Below are 20335 nucleotides of genomic sequence, written 5' to 3'. Positions count from 1 at the left end.
TCACTGTAACAAAAAACCCCAGGCTGGGCAGCTGAAACAAGAGACATTTACCTCTCCCAGACTGGAGGCTGCCAGTCCTGGCTCAGGGCGCTGGTGACGACGGTTCCGTCTGAGATCTCTTTCCTTGGGTTTTGGAGGGTGTCTTCCCACCCTGCGCTCACAGGGTCGTCCCATGTGCGCATGTGCACAGGACATCCCTCCTGTTGGATAAGGGCCCCACCCAAATGGCCTCATTTTAATGTAGTCACCTCTTAAGAAGCCCCGTCTCCAAATACAGTCACATTCTGAGATGCTGGGGGTCAGGGCTTCAACATAGAAGTTAGGGGGCTCCCAGCTCAGCCCACAACACCAGACTGGTTTTGATGGGGCGACCACATTTTACTGGCTATTCACGGAGAGGTTCAACTCTCTTTCTTTCACATGGTGAGTGCCCTGGTTTCACTCGTTGCTCCGCATCTTCCCCTGGAGTCTGGAAGAGCAGGAGCCAGAGACTGTCTCAGCTTCCAGCCTGGGCTGCTGAAGCAGGAAGGAAAGGCAGAGGGGAGTGTGAATGAGGTGAAGGTCAAGTGGAAATGGGGTCTGTTAACGGGACCATCTGGTGCCCTGTAGGCTTTGATGAGGAGGAGGAGTGGGGAGGGGGTGGAGAGGGGAAGGTTAGAAGGGAGGAAGGAGGAGGGAGGCAGGGAAGAGGGGAGGGGGGAGTAGGTGAGGGGATAAGAGGGAGCGGTGGATGGCCATGAACATGGAGAGACCATGTCCACAACCTGTCCAGTGAAGAGCTCGGGAGAGCATGGAGCCCTTCTCTGCCTCCCTCTGCCTACCCCAACTCCAGTCCCGGATTCCGACCATTTCAAGTCCTGCCCAAGCCTTTCTTCCTCCACTGGATTCCTTCCTCTTGCTTCTTCCCAGCCACACTGAAAACATGGTACCCGCTGACTTAGCCCAGCAGCTCTCACCTGGAACCTTGCACCTCTGGCTGGAACACCTTGCCCCACCCCACATTCTCATTTCACTGCCCTCCACCCCCCTCACTCCCCACCTCTATCTGTCCTGTGGGTCTTGCTCATGTGGTTCCTCCTCCAGGAAGCTTTCCCTGACGCCCACGCTGGCAGCATTCCTCTGCTGGCCAGCCTGTGTGCCTGTCCCCACAGTCCCCAAGCTGCACTTGACCCTGACTAGGGACATGGCCTTAGTCAGTGCCAGATACGAGAGGTACCAGAAGTATTGATAGGAAGTGTAGCAGAGGAACCCTGGCCTGTCAGGCAGCAGGACCTTGGGCTCTTGGTCATAGTACAGGCTGGAACGAGAGGGAGAGAGACAGAGGTGGTGGGGGAGTGATGTTTCTAGGTCAACCCCCTGCTTCGATAGAGACAACCACTCCGGGGTGAACTCTGTTTTGTGGGGCCTCAGGGTTCTGGGGCATGGGGTAAAGGATGCTGACCCTTTTGCAAGACCACCTACCCACCTGTCACATGGGATTGAGGTTAGCTCTGCAGGAGCCTTGCAGTTCAAGATGTGTATATGTGAAGCAAGTGCTTACCGGGCAAGCTGTATTTATTAAGTGCTTGCTATATGAGTGAACACCTGGAGTCTTAGGGACTTTGGTAGAACGAGTTGTTCAGGAAATATGCAGTGTCTACCATTCATTATTTGTCAATTCCTCTTAGTCAGAAACCCCTTTTTATTTGACTCTTTCTCCTCCCCACACCTCACTAAGCAGAGCGAGTCTCTGGATGGTCATTTGGAGCATGGAGCCCTGCTGGCTGGGGGGCAGGGGTGGGAGGGCTGAGACCCAGAGGGACCGCCTATACTGACCTCAGGCACAGCCTGGCATAAGGAGGCTCAGTTATGCTCCTTCCCTTTGATTGAACACCAAGAATTCTTCTCTTTTGTGGCCATTTGCCCAGTTTTCCTGAAAGCGTGTCAGCTGTGTTTGTGTTAAATCGGTTAGGATTCATTGAGGGTTCCATCCAGTTTGCGAGGGCTGGTGACTCAGACGCTAGCCACAGAGCACTTGTGTGGGGGGCGAGGGTGGTGGTGGGGTTGCGGGGAGGGAGAATAGTTCTGGCTAATCCTTGGAGCCTCCTGTTCTGCACATACTGCCATGGAGAGCCATTTGTGTTCTTTCTCCTAATGCACTGGCAGTTCCATCTGGGTTAATCCCAGTCTGGGGAGAACCTGCTCCTTCGATGTAAGAGACGCCGGAAGGCAAGTAAGGCTGGTGGGCAGAGGCTAGATATTATATTAGACTTGGGGGGACTTGGCTTGAGTCCATACCCACCACTGACTTGCTGTGCAGCCTTGGACAAGTCAACATACCTCTCTGAATTCCATTTTCCCCCTTAGCAGAATGTGTTTACTTCTTATAAAGAGAAGCAACTGTCATGCCTTTAAAATGGGCCCCGCCCCTAACGGTAGTACTTGGCACTGCAACACGGTGACTGAGTCACACACCCACTCAGGCTCCATGTACCCACACACTGTATGTGTGTATAGCCCAATGCCCACTCTGGGTCACGCCCAAGCCTTTGCCAGCATTAACCATTTGAACAGGATCCCGTTTTCTCAAAAAGCCAGTTGAAGCATGAAATGAAATGATCTGGAAAGTGCTTAGGAGAGCTGGCTCTCAGGGGTAACCTGCTCCAGGTGAAAGGTTGGGGGCCATCTCCTCCTGGACCCCCTGCTCTTCAGCTCCTAACGTATCTCCACATGTTTGGAGCTGGACAGTAGGAGGATCAGGCACAGCTGGAGTCTGCACATCGAGTTGGAGGTGAGAGAGGGAAGGACATGGCATTAGAGGCAGCAGCACCAGTTGCCTGTGCTTGTGGCCGTGGTCACGGTAGTGGTCCCTAGACCCGTGTTTTTGCTAGAATTATTTTCAGTTTCAGGACAGAGTACGATGCCCCAATTCTGTGGGAGAGCCCAAGAGGAGCCCTCTTCCCACCCACCATAACTTGCTTAGACCAGCCCTGTGCAGGGGTCCAGAGGAGCCAGGATCGTCTTCTTCAGCTGCTCGAGTGTGGATTCTCTTTGGGACCTGACATGGTGGTCCCTGCAGCAATACTTGCCTGTATCTTCATTACAGGTGTTTTCTGTATCTTACAGTATTGTTGCCTCATCTCAAGAGTTCAGAGCCACTGTATTTTTTTTTTTTTTTAAATAAAATGTGCTCCTGTTCAGACCTTGTGGTCTTCACCAGGCATTGACCTTGGAGGCTCTCTTCTTTGTCCTAGTTCTGGCTGAGCCTCCCTTCCAATATGTCTCCTGCCTGTGGTTCCAACAGATGAAACAGCTGCCACAGTAGGGGGCAAGTCTTCCAAATTCTTAGGCTCTTCTCCCTTCTCCCTCCCTTTGGAATTTCTACCCCTTCTGGCACCTAACAGGTTGGGGAACAGAAGGGATGTCAGCGGGTTCAGAAAAATTCTGCTGTCCCCAGTGTGATTCCCTCCAGTCAGGTGCTACGATGTTTGTGGCTTTTTCTTGCAGGGACTGGGAAGCTAAGTAGCTTTCCTGAGGTCAGTGCTCAGGAGAGTGAAAACGATAATCCCAGTTGCCTGTCTGCATTAGCTTGCCACGGCTGCTGTAACAACATACCACACACACTGGGCAGTTTAAACAACAGATGTTCATTCTCTTGTGGGTCTGGAGGCTGGAAGTCTGAGATCAGGAGGTGGGTGGGTTGGTTTCTTTGAGGCCTCTCTCCTTGGAGTGTAGAAGGCCATCTTCTCCCCGTGTCCTCATGTGGTCAACCCTCTGTACGGGTCTGTGTTCTGATCTCCTCTTCTTACAAAGACACCAAGCCTATTATTGGATTAGGGCCCACAGGGACAAACTCATTTTACCATTATTGTCCCTGTAAAGGGCCAGTCCTCAAATACAGTCACATTCTGAGGTCCTTGGGGTTAGAGCATCAACATACAGCTTTTGGGAGGGTCCCACTTCAGCCTGTAACACTACCTCTCATGGTCTGCAGAGGTAGGGGGACGGTACACTGTGTCTCCTGCAGTCTGGATCATCAAAGTGGTTGATAAAAGTGTTCTAAGAACTCTGGAGTTCTAGGCTAGTCTGAGGACCCTTTGCCACCACCATCCCCTGGAATACTTCCCAGATTCCTGGACTGGTGAAGCAGCCCACCACCTTATACTCCCTACCCCTGCCTGAGCATTCTCTGCCTACCCAGCACCCTGCCTAGGACCTGGCTCAGGAATGTTTACCTAATGGAACTGAAGCTGCACAGTTGGCTGCCATGTTGTCTTTCCTTTAAGAACCAAAGGCCAATTTGGTTGTTTGTTTCTAGACAAATAGGAGAGAACTTAATAGTTCCTGGTGGAGTGAAGACCATCGAGGCCAATGGACGGATGGTGATTCCTGGAGGTATCGATGTCAACACGTACCTGCAGAAGCCGTCCCAGGGGATGACCGCTGCCGATGACTTCTTCCAAGGGACCAGGGCAGCGCTGGCAGGCGGGACCACGATGATCAGTGAGTTGAACCCCTGCCTTAGGCACATGGGCCGTGCCTTTGGTTCGTCATCACCGGTGGCAGCAGAAACACCACATTCTCAATCTACACTAGGCAGTTTGCTCAGGGGACCAATTCATGTAATTCTCACCACAACCTACCATAAAGACTGGCACTGGTGGTAGAGAGAGGATTTTATAGGCAATTCAGACACTTAAAAGTTTAAATTATTTTAATGCATTGGAAGATAAATAACTAGCACTAGCACATCATGGGTGCTGTTGCATCGGGTGAGATTGAAATTAACATTTAAATTTTTAGAAATGGTGAGCTGATCTAAAGAAAAGTATTAAGGAAAGGATGATATGGTTTGCAGGGAAATAAAGCAAAAAATTCCTGAACCTGGTGTGCACATGGCTAAAGTTTTGGGACAAGGGATATAGGTGTTATGAAGAAAGATGGGAGAGGAGAGGCTGAAAAAAGTTGCTGAAGGTGACACAGTGGGAAAGTGGTTGTTCTAATCAGTGTTGACACAGTAATGCCAAGATAACGCTACATAATGAATAGTCCCCAGACTTCAAGCGTCACTTGTTCTCTTGGTGAATGATCGGAGGGACTAGAAGCAGGATGGAGTGATTCTGCCTCAGGATTTGGGTTGGGTTCAGATGGGCACCATGGAGCTCCCACCCTGGAACCAACACCCAGCTCAACCATGCCCTTCTCCTGGCAGACAGCAGAAGTACAAGAGGAGTCTGGTAGAAACTTGCCACTCCTCTTACCACCTCATGTCTTCACTTACATGCTGAAGTTCTGTTGGCCAAGGCAAGTTGCATGGCAGAGCCCAAAGTCCCTGGGATTGCACTCTGCCCACCATGAACCCTGGTGAAGGTGGGAAGGGAGGAGGCATTGTATACAAACAAAGCCATCTAGCACAGAGGTTTCCTGGGATCCTGGATTCTTCTACAGTATTTTGCAGTCTCCTGTAGTTTTTGAAGTAGCTTTTCTTTCTTGGATTCTATTTTATTTTATTTTTATTTTTTTTAAAGGTTTTATTTATTTATTGGACAGAGAGAGAGAGAGAGAGAGACATGAACAGTGGGGGAAGCCAGAAGGAGAGGGAGAAGCAGACTCCCTACTGAGCAGGGAGCCCAACACAGGGCTTGATCCCAGGACCCTGAGATCATGACCTGAGCTGAAGTCAGACACTTAACCAACTGAGCCACCCAGGTGCCCCTCTTGGATTCCATTTTAATAAATTATTTTAATTAATAAGCAACAGTTGATTTTCAGTGTTCTTTCAACTGTTAGGCTCTCTGGCTGCCCATCTCTCTTCTAGGAATCCCTTTGGAAGTATGCTGGGCTAGAGTTGGCCATGGCAGGTGGAGCTCATGTGTCAGAGCCTCCTTGTCCCCCTGATTCAGGAGGGAATGGCTCAGCTCATGAGGCAAGCATAGTCCTGGTCCCTTCTCCACAAGACAGCCTTTTGTGTGCTGGTTGGGAAAGTGGGAGGAGCCCCAGTGTTGGACCTGGATGGATTTGGACTTGGACCCCAGCTCTCCGGGTTTGATCCTGATCACTGCCACTAAGCACCAGTGTGACTGTGGGCAGTATTTTGCAGTCTGTGCCTCAGCTTTCTCATCTGTAGGATGGGCTTTATTATCTGAGTCTCCCCAAGCATAGCATTGCTGGAAGACACACATGAGGTTCCTGGGTGTCGTGCATGACATGTGGCAAATACTTGGAGATAGAAGCTCACACAGTGCTGGGAAGTGGAGAGGGAAGTTACAGGCTCAGGGGATCTATGTGGAGTAGAGACAGAGCCCCAAATCAAGAGTCAGGATCTCAAGGGTCTTGCTTTGCTCCTTTGAGACCCTTAGGGCAGGGGCTTTATCCACCCCATCTGGAAAAGGGTGATTTTTACAATGTGTTTCATGGAACCCCAAGAACTCGTGGAAGCACTAGGAGGACCATCATGAGGGGTAGGAAGGTTCTGAGTCCCCACCCCATGTTGTCATCCAACAGATACTTATTGAGGGTGGCTCTGTGCTACGTGTTAGGGGAGGGAAGTACCAAAGTGGACATGGTGCTGGTACCCCAGTGCTTGCAGTCTTATGGGGAGTTATACAGATCATGTATAACTATACGCACACGTCTGTAATCTGTGACTAGGACTACAATATAAAGGAGTGCAAAGAGCTTTGAGCTGAGGAGCAGAGAGCTCAGGGAAGGCTTCCCTGAAAATGCAGCATTCATGCAGAGGTCCGAAGGATGAGTATGAATTCACTGGGTGAAGAGGGTGGAGGGGAGCAGGGCTCCAGGAAGAGGGAACAGCATGTGTGAAGCCCCTGTGATGGGAGGACACAGCTTGCACTGAAGAGACAGAAGAAGGCCTGTGAGGCATGAGTGCAGAGATTCAGAGATGGGATCATGTGAGGTAAGACTGGAAGGTGAGGGTGGTACTGATGGGTCTTGATGGCTGAGGTAAGAATTTTGGACTTTTTCAAATGGGCAATGAGCAGGCATTGAAGTTCAAGCAAGGAATGATGCCATCTGCTTTGGGTTTTAAAGAGACCAAAATAGAGTGGCCTAGATCAGATGTGGCTGGACCAGGGGGAAGTGATTGTAGTAGCTCAGCTGACAGAAGAGGGTAGCTAGGATGAGGAGTGCCATGGAGGTGGACAGAGATGGACAGCTCTGGGGATATGTAGGAGGAAAATATAAGTACTTGGTGATGGGTGATGGGAGTACCTGAGGGAAAGAGTCAAGAATGACCCTTGGGATCCTTGTTGTGGAATTAAGATGGTAGCCTCAAGCTGAAGGGGTTGTAGGGACCAGATTTGCAAGGGGAAGGGGGAACAATGTTGCATGAGGCTTGGGACATTTTAATCTTGATGTGCTTTTGAGTCTTTTTGGTGGAGAGGTCAGGGAAAGAGCTGAGGTCAGAGTTCTGCAGCTAAGAGAATGGTACATTTTAATGAGCAGGTGCATTGAAGGGTGGACCAAGCCATAGGGAATTTGACCATTTAATGGCCAAGTAGAGGCAGAAGAGTCTACAAGGAGACTGAAGAAAAATGGCCACAGAAGTAGAATAAAAGCCAGAAAGCCATGTTGTCATGGAAGCCAAGAGCAGGGAGTGATTCACTGTGTCCCAGGAGGTCCGTTGGAGTCAGGACGGAATGTTTCCATTAAATCTAGAGACATTGAGATTGAATTAAGTGCAGAGGCTGATGATTTCAACAGTAGAGGAATGAGTGGGCAGAGAATAAAGCTGCACTTTATAGATGTCTGGCTGCAAAGGGTAGATGTTAGGGAAACAGGGTAGTAGCTAGATGGATATGCAAAGTCAAGTGGGGTTTAAAAGTCAGGCATCTCCGCTTTCATTTGCTTTACATTTAAGATTTTATTTTGAAAAGAGGTGATGAAGTTAACATGCTTTTAGTTTATAAGGTTGTGTACCTTTCAGCTGTGGCAGCATGGAGTAGTGGGAAGGGGTTCCAACTGCAGCTGACAGGACTCTGTACGTCTTCTTCCTACCATTTACCTAGTTGTGTGACTTTCGACAAGTTCCTTATCCTCTTTGAGCCTCAGTTTCTTCTTCAGCCACTGGAGATATTAATATTGACTTCACAGGATGGTTGTGAGGATTTAATGAGATAATTTATGGAAAGCCTGGTGGCAGTGTCTGAGGCATAATAAGCATTCAATAAATAGTTGTGATACTGCTGCTGTTGCTGCCGATGACAATGACAACGGTGGTGATGATGTCACTGCTGATGGTTTTGGTAATGATGTGACAGTGATGGCAATATTGATGATGGTGGTGGGAGTGATGATGGAGAGGGTGGTGATGGTGATGGTGATGATTATGTTGATGGTGATGATGATGGAGATATTGATAATAGTGATGGTGATGGTGGTGATGATGATGGAGATATTGATAATAGTGATGGTGATGGTGGTGATGATGATGATGATGGTGATGATGACATAATGATCATGGTAATGGTGATGATGATGTTGGGAATGGTGTTGATGATGGTGATGGTGTTGATGAGGGTTTGATTGCGAGGGTGATGATTAAGGTGGTGATGATGATGATGTCAATGGTGATGATAGTGGTGATGATGGTGTGATCATGATGATGATGGGGTGAAGAGGGTATTTGAGGCTACCATTGGAATAGTTCAGGTCCTATGCATTTTGGAATGTGATGCATATTTTTCTTTCACAGTTGACCATGTTGTCCCTGAACCTGGGTCTAGCCTTCTGACCTCCTTCGAGAAATGGCATGAGGCAGCTGACACCAAATCCTGCTGCGACTATTCCCTCCATGTGGACATCACAAGCTGGTACGATGGTGTTCGGGAGGAGTTGGAGGTGCTGGTGCAGGACAAAGGTCAGTTAAAGCTTCATAATGGGGGTATAGTTCTGGAATCCCTGGTTCTTTGGTGGGTCTCAGTATATGGACTTAAAAATCCCTTTATCTGCATTTCTTGTGAGTCCAGCTATGAGCTACACACTGCGGCATATACAATGGAAAAAGGAGATCCTCTTTGAGGAGTCTGTCCTCTTCTCCTTCAAGCCCTTTGGAGATATTCCCCCTGTTCACAGAAAAAAATCTGATTTTCTTAGCCTGGCACTCAAGGCCCTCAGTGACCTAGGCTCATTTCTCATTTTTTACCATTATCTTGGATTCATCCCCTGAAGTCTGCTGCACTGCTGGGCTTGTGCTCAGGCACTACTCCCCACTTCCAGGAATGCCCTTTCTTCTATCCAGCTACCCAAGCTCAACTCGTAGCTTCTCCAATCTCCCCAATCAGAATTACTTGTTCCTTGAATGTCTATATCAGGTTACTCTGGGGGCACCTTCTCCATTGTTGTTGGCTTATGGGACACTGGTTCTCTGTCTTGCTCTTGTATTACACCCTGAGCTCTCTGGGGTGGAGGGAGGGAGATTGTATCTATCCATCTCTGTATCCCACCCCAATTCCCTTCTGTTTGGACTCACACCACATGTCCCTGCATGGTGTAGACACTACAGTGTGCATTGTGTTGAGGTGAATTGAACTGAAGATACACAAAGCAAAGAGTAGGGAAAAAATGAACTATGGCGGGAATGGTCAGTCTGGAGAGGGGCAGTTCTGGATGCTCTCGGAAGAGGCTGCTTCAAATGAAGGAAATGCTCCAAAGAGAATGCAAGGGTGTTTTCCATTTTTAAGATAACATATGCTGTGTTTTCTCATTATAAAAGTATATTTGCCCCATTGCAAAAAAGTCAGAACATCAAGAGAAGGAAAAAATCTTTTTTCTTCTTGAGCTTACCCCAGTCACTGCTTACATTCATGTTAAGGATTATTGTTCTGTCGATTTGGATGATTTTCTCCTTATATAGTTATACGATGGCAGTTAGGTGGAATCCTTCTATTTTCACTTAACATTTTATGACTAATCATTACTTTTCATTAATAACTTTTCAGGGTTTGTAATGTACAGTGTAATGGTTAACTTGTTTAGTTATTTTCTTTTTATTGGGCACTTAGGTTTTCTGTTTGCTCTACTCTAGGTAGTGTTATGGTGAACATCTTTGTATATAAACGTCTGTTTGCATTTCTAATTGTTTCCTTAGATTTCCAGAGATGGAATTACAAGATCGACGTTTTAACATTTTTCAAGGCTCGTGACACTTACAGCCAAATTACTTTCCTGAAAGATGCACCTTGCATGCCCACAATCCCCATGTCTCTAGCTCTTTGCATGCTTGTGCCATTGGGTTGTATTTCTTCTACAAAATCCATGCAAATCTGATAAGTCAAATTCAGTCTACCACTGTCCACTGTTCTTTTATCATTAATTATGATAAATACTTTGCATCCCTTTCTATGAATGTCTGGTTATATTCTTTGTCCCCCCCATGAGTTTGGGTTTTGTATGTCTGAGTTCTGCATATCAAGAAGGCACTCCATTGCAGTTGCTGTGGTACAGAATCATAATCCAATCACAATCCAATCATGATCCATAATTTACAATTTTGTATCTCATTTTTCTCACCTAACGTTAAATCCTGAGCAGTTTCCCACTTACCCTATGGGCTTCATCACATCGGTTTTAGCAGCTTGGCTGTGTATGGGGGTGTGAAGAGTCAGGTAGAACACCAGCATCGCAAAACTGTCTCAGGAGGGTCCCACAGCTCTGTGGGCGAGGGGCATTTTGTGTGGTCCTATGTATTTCATTGTCTTAGAAAAGGACAGAGAATTCTCTTCCCCTGACCAGAAACTTGCAAGGAAGTGACTTGGAGAAGTTTTTAGGTGCATTCATGGTTTTAGGTGTCTGACTAATATCGTAGAATGTTTTCTATTGATTTAAGTTTCAGAATTAGTGCCTGTTTATTCAGAAACAATATGGAAGTGTCTAACATAGAAAGTGATAATTAAGAATTTGTCTTTCCAGGCATCTTTCCTATTTGTGTAAGTGTGTCCACGCTCAAACACACATAATTCTCACGTGAGCAGACCTGTATTGTACCTTACCTTGCATGATGCTTTTTTTTTTTTTCCCACGCAATAAAACATCATGGCTCACCAGGCCTCTCCACTTAGCAATTGTGTGACCTTGGGGCAATCACTCAACCTCTCTGTGCCTCAGTTTCCCCAGCTGGAAAATAGAGGTTGGAACCTCAAATGAGAGGGTATAAAGTGCTCAGAACACCATTGGCTCCTGGTAAGGATTCTGTACTTTTAGTTATTACTTTTATCATCATTCCATCATAAGACCCCCAGAGTGTTTAGTTTTATGGAGATACTGGATTGATCTCCTTCCTATTGGAAAATTTAAAAAAATTGTGTGGTCAGGGCTCACTGAAGCAAAACCTGAGGTGGAGACTGGGGTGCAGGAAATGAGTGTGGATTGGTTTCCTTTTTGCTACTGTAACAAGCCCCCTTCCCCCATTTGTGGTTTAAAATAACCCAAATGGCAGTTCTGGAGATGGGGCGTCTGAAGTGGGCTTTAGGGCTGAGGTCAAGGTGCTGGGGGGCCCTGGAGGGAGCCCTTCCTTGCCTTTTCCGGCCCCACCAGGCTGCCTGCATGTTGGCTGGTGACACTAACCTTCCAGACACCACCGCCCCCCCGCCCCCCCCCCCCCGATTGTCTCTGACTTCTCCCCTGCTTTTCCTTCAAAAGGACCCTGGTGATCTCACTAGGCCCTCTCAGGTAATACAGGATGATCTTTTATCTCAGTCTCCTTCATTTAATGCCATCTGCAGATTCCCTTTGTTGTGGGAGGAACATATTCATAGGTTCTGAGGATTAGGGTTGGGACATCTTTGGGGGGGTTATTTTGCCCCCAACCCCCAGCATGATCACAGGATCAGCCTCTGGGAGCAGAGCCCAGAGAACAAGATCAACCGCAGGGAGCTCTGAGACCTGGACACCCTGCCACTGGATCCCAGGGAAGCTAAGGGGGTGTGGACTTCATAGCTCCTCACCAGCCAGGCACTGGGTGAGGCCCTCTGGGAGGGAGCATGACCTTGAACGAGGCTGCTCTGTGCAGGGAAGGTGATTCACACAGAGCTGACTGCTGAGGGTCATCTGCCTGCAGCTCTCCCAGCAGCAGGGTGTGGGATGATCCCAGCAGTCGGGCTGCCTGGGTTCAAGCCTGCCCTTCGGCGTCCTGGCCAGGTGCTGCCGGGCAAGTCCCCAAGCTGATCCCTCTGGGGTTGTTCAGCGATAGCACATCCAAAGCACTTGGGATCTGGTACCAAGTGCAAACCCCACTGTCTGAGCTCATTGTTAATTCTTCACTCTGATGCTAGGTCTTTGTTGTCATAGCAACCCCAGAGGGAGGTTGGGGGTGGCTTTTCTTAGGTACCACGGTGGCTGAGCTACTGAGTCAAGCTGAACCCAAGCATAGGGGACCTCAAGCAGGGCTTGCTGCCCTCACGTCTCTTGATACACCCCATGGGGAGAGAGGAAAGGGGTGCCCTCTGTGCAGAGGGGTCCCACTCTGGCCTGCCTTGGTGATGCAGGAAGAAGAAGGCAGCCAGGGCCAGGGGCTGTGCCGACACTGGATGGTGTCTGTCAGAACATCAGACTGCCTGAAGAAGGGCTGGTGTCTGTGCGGCCACCCACAAGCGTGGGGACCTCAACAGAAGAGCTTTGGGCAGGAAACTTCATGTTGTCTCGGGGGCCTCGCACCTGCTCCCCAGCTCCCCCGTCCCAGGAACTCGAGGCAATGTGCTCCCTTAGGCAGGCAGGATCCTCCACATTTAGCCCCTCTCCTGCGGGAGCTTCCTCCTCGTTCGTTGTTCGGTGGCCCCTGGGCCGCCGTTTCATTGTGGTGCATCTAAGACATGCAGGGAGGCCCCAAACCAGTGTCTGATGGTAGAGGCCATCCTCAGGGATGGGCTCAAATTACCACATCTCCTAGAAGCCTTCCGTGCTTGCTCAGCACTCCAGGCAGGTTCAACTCCCACGAACTCCCCCTCCGAACTCCCACGGCCCCAGAGGGGGCTTCTCCAGCAGAGCTGTGGGGCTCAGGGCTCTTGCTGTCTTCATCTGGCCTCTGGACCGAGACTGCGCAGGGAGAGGTGGGTTTTTCTCTTCTCTATTCCTGGCCTGCAGTGGTGTCCCACTCACTTGTCTCACTGGTAGCAGGAGGCACTCATAGCAGATCATGGGTTCTCCTCCTGAGCTCTTAAGAACCTGCCAGAGCCAGGCTCCAGGCCTGTTGAGCCCAAATTCCCAGAGGGATGTGTTTGCAAAGCTCAGGTGTTCTGATACAAAGCAGGGTCAGGATCGCTGGCTCGGGGACTGTGTGCGCCCCTGTGTCAGGGCTTTAGGAAAGACCCAAAGGAACGTCAACCTTCTGTGACCCCCAGACCCGAAGCTGGGTCTCAGGCTCCCCTTCACATCCCCTGAAGGAGACCCCAGGGCCTGAACCCTCGGCTCTAGGATGGGTGGGCCAGCAAAGTGCCCTCCTCTGAGGCCCCGAGGGTTAGCACTGACAGGCTGTAGGGGTTGCTAGGACCCAAGGGTCTGGAGGGGAAACAAGGTAAGAAATTTGAGGGTCCCCAGTAGAGGCTGGCCCCTGTCCAGGGCACTTGTTCTTGCCCTTTCCGTCCTGTTGGCCAGTCCTGTGACCAAGGTTGGGGGGATGGGTTACAAAGGATATTGTTGTCAGTGCTCCTAAGTGCATGGATTCCTTCTTACCCCAAGGCAAGTAGCACTGTCCTGAGCCTTGGCTCAAGCCCCTTCCCCTCCTTTGTGCACTTGCAGCTTCATCAAAACACATGTGGGTTCGTCTACAAGCCCCACCCAGCCCCACCTGGTCTTTCTCCTTCCCAAGGTGCTCCGTGAATGGTGGTGACCTCAGGGCTCCAGTCCAGGCTCACCTTCCTGTGGGGCCCTCAGCTTCTGTAGTGTCCTCACTATCCATCCGCCTGTGACCCCGATCCCAATTCGTGTGTGATACGGCTCCCAGGATGCCCCCAGGGGACTCAGACTTATTACCAGTTTCTCCCAAACCCATTACCTCTTCCTGTGAACTCTGCTATCTGTCACTCTGGGTCCCCATCTCCATGGGGGGCACCCCTGTCCAGCCAGTCCCTCTCTCTCCCTCCCCCATCCATCAGTGGATCCATGCCTTTGCATTTACAGCAGTTCAACTTGGACTCTGGGTCTCCCCCGAAGTCCCTTCCCAGATGTGGGGCTCACTGTGTCTTGTCCAGATTCCTCCTCAGCCTCATCCCTGGGCTTTGCCTCCAGTGTTATCCTGCTGGTGCATTCCAGCCATCGATGTGGGATTTAAAAAAGCAATTAGTGTGAACACCTGGCGTGGCTTCCCCAGTGTCCCCAGGCTCAGTGCCAAGCTGCTCATGTGGCTTTCAAGGGCTTTCCCTCAGATGCTTGCACATGGGAGTGGTTCAGTAAATAATGGGGAGCTGAGTTCCTGAAAGATGTCTTACTGAATTCTCTACCCCAAGTGTTTAGCACACGTCTGGCATAGAGTAAATTCTCGGTAAATACTTAGTGCATGAATGACCGAATTAGGGAAGAAAGCGAGGGAGGGAGGAACATGCCTGGTCTCCTTTCCTAGGGCATTTTTAGCACACCCCCTTCTGAGTCAGAGGGCCTGCCCAGGAATCTTGATGGCCATCATCATTGGACTGTACGATCAAGGGCAGGATATTTTCAGGACAGGAAATCAATGTAGAGCTCATATAGTTCAGTCCACCTGTTTCAGAAGTGGAAACTGAAACTCAGAGAGATCTAGTCCCTTCCCCAGTGTCACACAGCAGCTAGCACTTGGACTCAGCTTTCTCTGATAGAGCTGCTGCTAGCGCTTTTGGTGTCTTTGTGAGAATTGCAAAAAGGCACCTTCTTGGGGTGCTCCATCGGAAGAACATGCCCTTCTCTCAGGGCATGGGCTTGGCAGCTGGGGCTCAGGCTGGATTTAGCCTCCTTGGACGGTCTCTTTGCTGGGAGCCCTTAGCCAGAGTACAGGTTATGACTCCTCAGCGCTACTCCCCAGCCCCTGACCTCCTTGCCAGGTGCTCTTTACGCTGCATTCAGGCTGCCGAAAGAACAGGTGGACAGCGCGTCTCCCAAAGACAAGCTCAGCCTGTGGGATATGAAACCATCGCTCAGCGCTCGAATCCATCTTTAGATCAAGCACTTTATGGCTTATTTTAGAAATCTCAAAATACAAGAGGAAGTTATTCTAGAAAATGGTTGTGCCAGCATGCTGTGTGGCCTTGGCAGGGGAGAATGCCTATGGGATCGGATTTTTTATAAACCCCCGACAGGGGAGTTCTGCCTGTGTTTTCTGAGCCATAGACCCCAGCCACTATTAATAGTACTTATTGGTTTTGTTGGATGGTGGCAGCATTTCAGTCTCAAATAGAAACTTAATTTAGAAATTATTGAAAAGAAGAGAGAGAGAAAAAAAAAAAAAAAAACAAGCCAGGCAAAGAGGAGAGGAACTCACATTGCTGGGCTGTGTCACTTGGGTCAAGTGTTTAGCCTGTGTTACTTGGGTGTGTTCTAAGAACAGCAACACAAAGACAATGGTGTCATTACACCATTGGTATGAACCCTCTGGATCTTTCTGTGGGAACTTCCATAGTCTATTGCATTGCCCTGTGTATCAGCCAGCTTTTGCTGTGTAACAAACCATTCAAAACTCAGGACTTAAAATAATAATCATTAATCACCTCATGACTCTGTAGGTTGGCAACTACAGCTGCAGATGGGTTTCTCTCCTGATCTTGCCTGGGCTCACACACTCAGACATTTGGGCCTCAGCTGGGATGGCTGGGGAGATGATCTTGTGTCCTCTAATGGGCCCTCTACAACCACTTGTCTTGGTGGTAGTGCTCCAATGGATGAACATAGAAGCTGAAAGCTTCCTCTTGAAGATTAAACTTAGTACACACACATCCTCATTTCAATTGTGGCCTGTTGGTCAAGTCATGTCACAATATCGCAGGTTCAAGGGACGGGGGAAAAAGATTTCACCTCTGAAGGGAGGAACCTGGAAGAATTTGTGGCCATTTTAATCTCAATAGTGTCCTATCTGGCCACAGTTAGTACTTAGTTCTCTTTCATTCAACATACTCTCACCTCCACAAATTTCCATTCGGTTATGGGCTCAGGTTCAGAGTCTAGGATCTCGTGATGAACATCTATGGAAGATGTGGATGAGGTTTCTTGGGCATTTCTTCTCTTGATCCAAAGACTTATGAACTTAAGACATAAGCTATGTGCCTTCCCACCCTAGGCACCCCACATATAATGGTAGGACATGGACAGGACCACCACAACAAACACTCCCATTTGAAAAGAGAGAAAGCAAATGATGCATGGTCATAACCCCATCGAAATTCTGGAATCCAGCTGGACACATACTGCCGGGCTGGCCTTGGAGGGTAGAGAATATTCCTTCGTCAGGGCCAGTATTTCTCCTTGGGAGTAGTTCCCAAGTTAAGGGTTTGGCAAACACCAGTCTGTGGGCCAAATATGGCCCGTGGCCTGTTTCTTATGCAGCTCATCAACCAAGAGTGTTTTTACATTCTTAATGGTTTTTCAAAAACAAAACAATCAAAACAAAATAAAAGCAATGACCAGAAAACAAAGAATATGCGACAGAGACTACATATGGCCCACAAAATCTACAAGATTTACTCTCTGGCCCTTTGAAGAAAAGCTTCCTGTCCCTGGCCCTAGATCATTATTTGCATTGCTCAGGCACTAGCCTGGAGATTCTTGGCTTGACTGTTGGAGACATAGTTTCCATAAAAATGGCCCATGTTTGCAGCAAAGTACCCTTCTCTGCCTTTTTCCTACCCACAGAAAGGTGGTGTCCAGGGGTCCTTTTCATTTTGAACAGGCTCAGTCTCTTTTGGTCAAAGAGGGTACAGTTTTCTTAAAAACATTGTGGGTTTTCAATGGATCGCATTATAGTTCACTCCACCAGACAAATCTTTTTCTGAGATAAGCTTCTCTCTACCTTAGATGACTGTCAGTGGTGACGTGTGGTGATGCCTTCAAGATTCTTGGAAGTCCTTTTGTCTGCCCAAGGAAGTTCACTGGACACTACCTCGGGTTTTTAGGAGGTCTTAACAAAGAGTTCCAAGCACACCCTTAATGTAATCTTTACCCTGAGGTCCTTTTTTCCTTTGAGAACTATTTGTGTGTTGGCAAGAGTAGAGATGAGAAGCAGTCTTGTGTGTCCACTCAGTTCCACTTGCAAACTGAACTGTTCCTTGTCTCTCCGGTCCCATTGGATGCCTGTCTTCTGGGGTTTCATCATACTCTGATTAGGCCCTTAACATTCTTCACGGAAGTCATTTCAGGCAGATTTGCAAATTCTCTGGGTACATCATCACAAGGGGCAATTTTTTCCTCTTGTGTTGCTGCTGCCTAGTATGTGTGGCCCATTTCCCACTAACAGTGTGTTGGCTATTTTTCCCAGCATGTGGCCTTCAGTCTCCTTGGGACTGTTCTGACCTCCACCTACTACCCAGCCCCAAGATCAATGACACATGTGTTAGATTTTGGCCACTGCGGCGCCTGATCTCTAGGCAAAGATTTCTGTATCAGTTAGCCTTTGTTTTATAACAAACCACTCCAAAACCCAGGGGCTGAAAATAGCCACTGCTAAAACCACAATGAGAGACCACTTAGAAGGGCTGTTATAAAAAACAAAACAAAACTGAAAGTACCAAGTGTTGAGAGGATATGGGGAGATGGGACCCCCTGGGGTACTGTCTGTGGGAATCCACACTGGTGCAGCTACTCTGGGAAACGGCATGCAGGGGCCTCAGAAAATTAAACGTAGAAGTACCCTATGATCTAGGAACTCTGCTTCTGGGTATTTATCCAGTAGACTTGAAAGCAGGGATTTAGAGATATTTGTATACCTGTGTTCATAGCAGCATTAGGCACAAGAGGCAAAAGCTGGAAACAACTCAAATGTTCATCGATGGGTGAATGGATAAACCAACGTACATCTCCATGGCCTGTCCTCCAGCAGGATCTCCTGAGCCCCTTCATGTGGGTCTCCAAGGTGAGCGTGAAGCCCTGAGGCATGGCTTGGAGCCAGCATGGCACTACTTCAACCCTATGACTTGGGTCAGTGCAGGTCTCCAGACCAGCCCGCATTCAAGGAGTAGGGAAACAGACTCAGCCTCTTGGGAGAGAAAGAGTCACCGTGAAGCTTTTTTGAAACTTTAAAAAAATTTACCAGCCAGTTTAATTTCTTCCTGGCTCCCATCGCTGCAGGGAATTACTTTGCTTACTTATCTGCCTATGGCTTGTTCCCAGTACAAGGTAGACAGGCATCCTTCCTTCCTTGTTCACAGCTCTATGTCTCATTTCTAGAATGGTGCTTGTAAGGTTTTATAGACGAGATAAATACAACACCACGCGAAGTGGGTGCAAGGCAAGGTTTTTTAAAGGCACTCTCTGGCGAAGTTTCAGGGCTCAGGAGAAGGGGAGCCAAGAAAGTTGCACCGGGAGGTGGGCACCCTCCAGGTTCCATGACTCTGGAAAGCAGAGTGGGGGAAGTCCTGCTGGGAGGGAGTTGGCGGGGGTGTCTTTTATCTGTCTTCTGCATAGGTATCGGGTTACCTATGGAGACATGACCTGGGCATACATCCTTTTGGCAGGAGAGTCAAGGGTTAAGGAGGTGGGGTAGGCTGGAAGAGGGCTTCGAGACCCCGTGGTGGTCATTTCTATCATTTCTATTGTTCCTCCTACACTCCCGGAGCCAACCAACCCGACAGTGCTCACGCATAGGAAACACTCAGTAAATATTTGATGAGTGCAAAAATAAATATTCCATGGAAAAGGGCCGCTGGGGTCCAGTAAGTTTGGGAAATGCTCTCTCTCTATTCTGTTCTCGACTATTCTTAATGCATGTGATCATGTGAAAATCTGTGAGAAGCCCTGCAGTAGAGAAACCGGATTACTGTAGATGAATCCATTCTTCTTCACCAGTCTAGAGATCAGCCTCCCGGGGTTTGACTGCAAACAATAGAATCTCCCCAGAGCTTGGCTTACGTTTAATGAAACAGATTTGCCTCAGTGATGATGACGTGTATTCAAGGATCCCACACCAGGAGTCTTACCCTGTGCTTTTCTTTTTGAGCCTGCTCTGCTCTCCCCTCACCCTTGACCCATGTTCTCTGCTTCTATACCCATCTGCCGGGTGCCCAGCCCTGCCCTAGTATCTCTGGTCTGGGGTTATGTGGTATGGACAGGGCTGCTTCCAAGGTTACGGGGTGGATCCAGTAGGAAGGGTTTCTGAGAACTGGCAGGTATCATGAATGGGTTCACATCGGGTAAGCTCTCAACACCGTCTTTGAGAACTGGTATTCCATGCTACCTCCTTGGAGAAAAGCTAGGATGATGGCATGTGTGAATTTGGGAGGTTTGGGGGAATTCTGGGGCTCACCGAGTTTCCAAGGCCCTGTTGCTAGGAGTGGAGTGATCAGGCCAAATACACGGGAACATTCACTACTCCTAATATGCATTGCTTAATTGGTTTTTTAAGCAGGTGCAAATTGGTATGAAGGAAGGACTCATTTTGGCTCCCATTCAGTAGCACTGGGCAACATATTTTGAACTGTGGTATAGTACTGAGGTTTTATTTTGAATTACTTTAATTACAAATAAGACCAAATCTCTTTATCTTTATTAGCTGCTTTTTTTTTTTTTTCTTAAATTGTCTCAAAGTACTTTTTACCTTTGGGGTTTTTGGCTTCTTCACTTTTATTTTAATATTTTTAACATAAAGCAGAAATAGAAAAACCACGCAGATTAAAAAAATGTGGCTTTATGAATTATGATGAGGCTACGCTGCTCGGGCAAGAAATAGGACTTTGCCAGATGCCGCCCAGTGGAATCTCCTGGGGCCCCATGTCAGTCACGACACCCTCCTCCCCCCAAAAGTCACCACTGTTGTTTTCTAAATAAGAGGGTCTTTTTTAAAACCTCTGTTAAATTTGTTGTGGATATAGATAGATATATTTACGGTGTTGCCTGTTTGCTTTTTGTTTTGAGGTTTTAAGAGTTTACAGGAGGTTTCCACTGATAACAATTCAAATCTGTCGTGATTTTTTGAGATGGCTTTCAATGTGAGATGACTTGACCCTGTCCACTTGCGTGAACGATGAAGTTTTAGGATGTACTCATTAAATTCACTGTGTTTGCTAGTGCATTATTTCTGCTTTTATTTGTGTCATTTATTTCTAATTTCTGGGGAATTTTTCATTTTCTTTTTTTTTTTCTTAGATTTCTTATCATGCAAAAAAAATTCTTATCGTGGAAGCTAACTAGGTTAATATTTACTTCCCTTCGCCTTAAGGAAATAATGACG

The 20335-nt window shown here is 48.2% G+C and overlaps 1 protein-coding gene across 2 annotated transcripts in view; it reads left to right on the top strand.

The window, feature by feature from the left end:
* Window positions 1-20335, top strand: part of CRMP1 (collapsin response mediator protein 1) — a 71657-nt gene that overhangs the window by 24901 nt on the left and 26421 nt on the right. For both annotated transcript variants that reach the window (XM_059165580.1, XM_059165591.1), the window contains exons 3-4: window positions 4298-4482; window positions 8693-8857. In XM_059165580.1, the coding sequence (XP_059021563.1) occupies window positions 4298-4482; window positions 8693-8857 (350 nt within the window). The remainder of the gene's footprint in view (window positions 1-4297; window positions 4483-8692; window positions 8858-20335) is intronic.

The sequence above is a fragment of the Mustela lutreola genome, chromosome 1, assembly GCF_030435805.1.
Source record: "Mustela lutreola isolate mMusLut2 chromosome 1, mMusLut2.pri, whole genome shotgun sequence".
In the NCBI taxonomy this organism is placed as follows: Eukaryota; Metazoa; Chordata; class Mammalia; order Carnivora; family Mustelidae; genus Mustela; species Mustela lutreola.
Note: the sequence above shows the minus strand (reverse complement) of the source record. Positions and strands in the feature narration are given on the sequence as shown.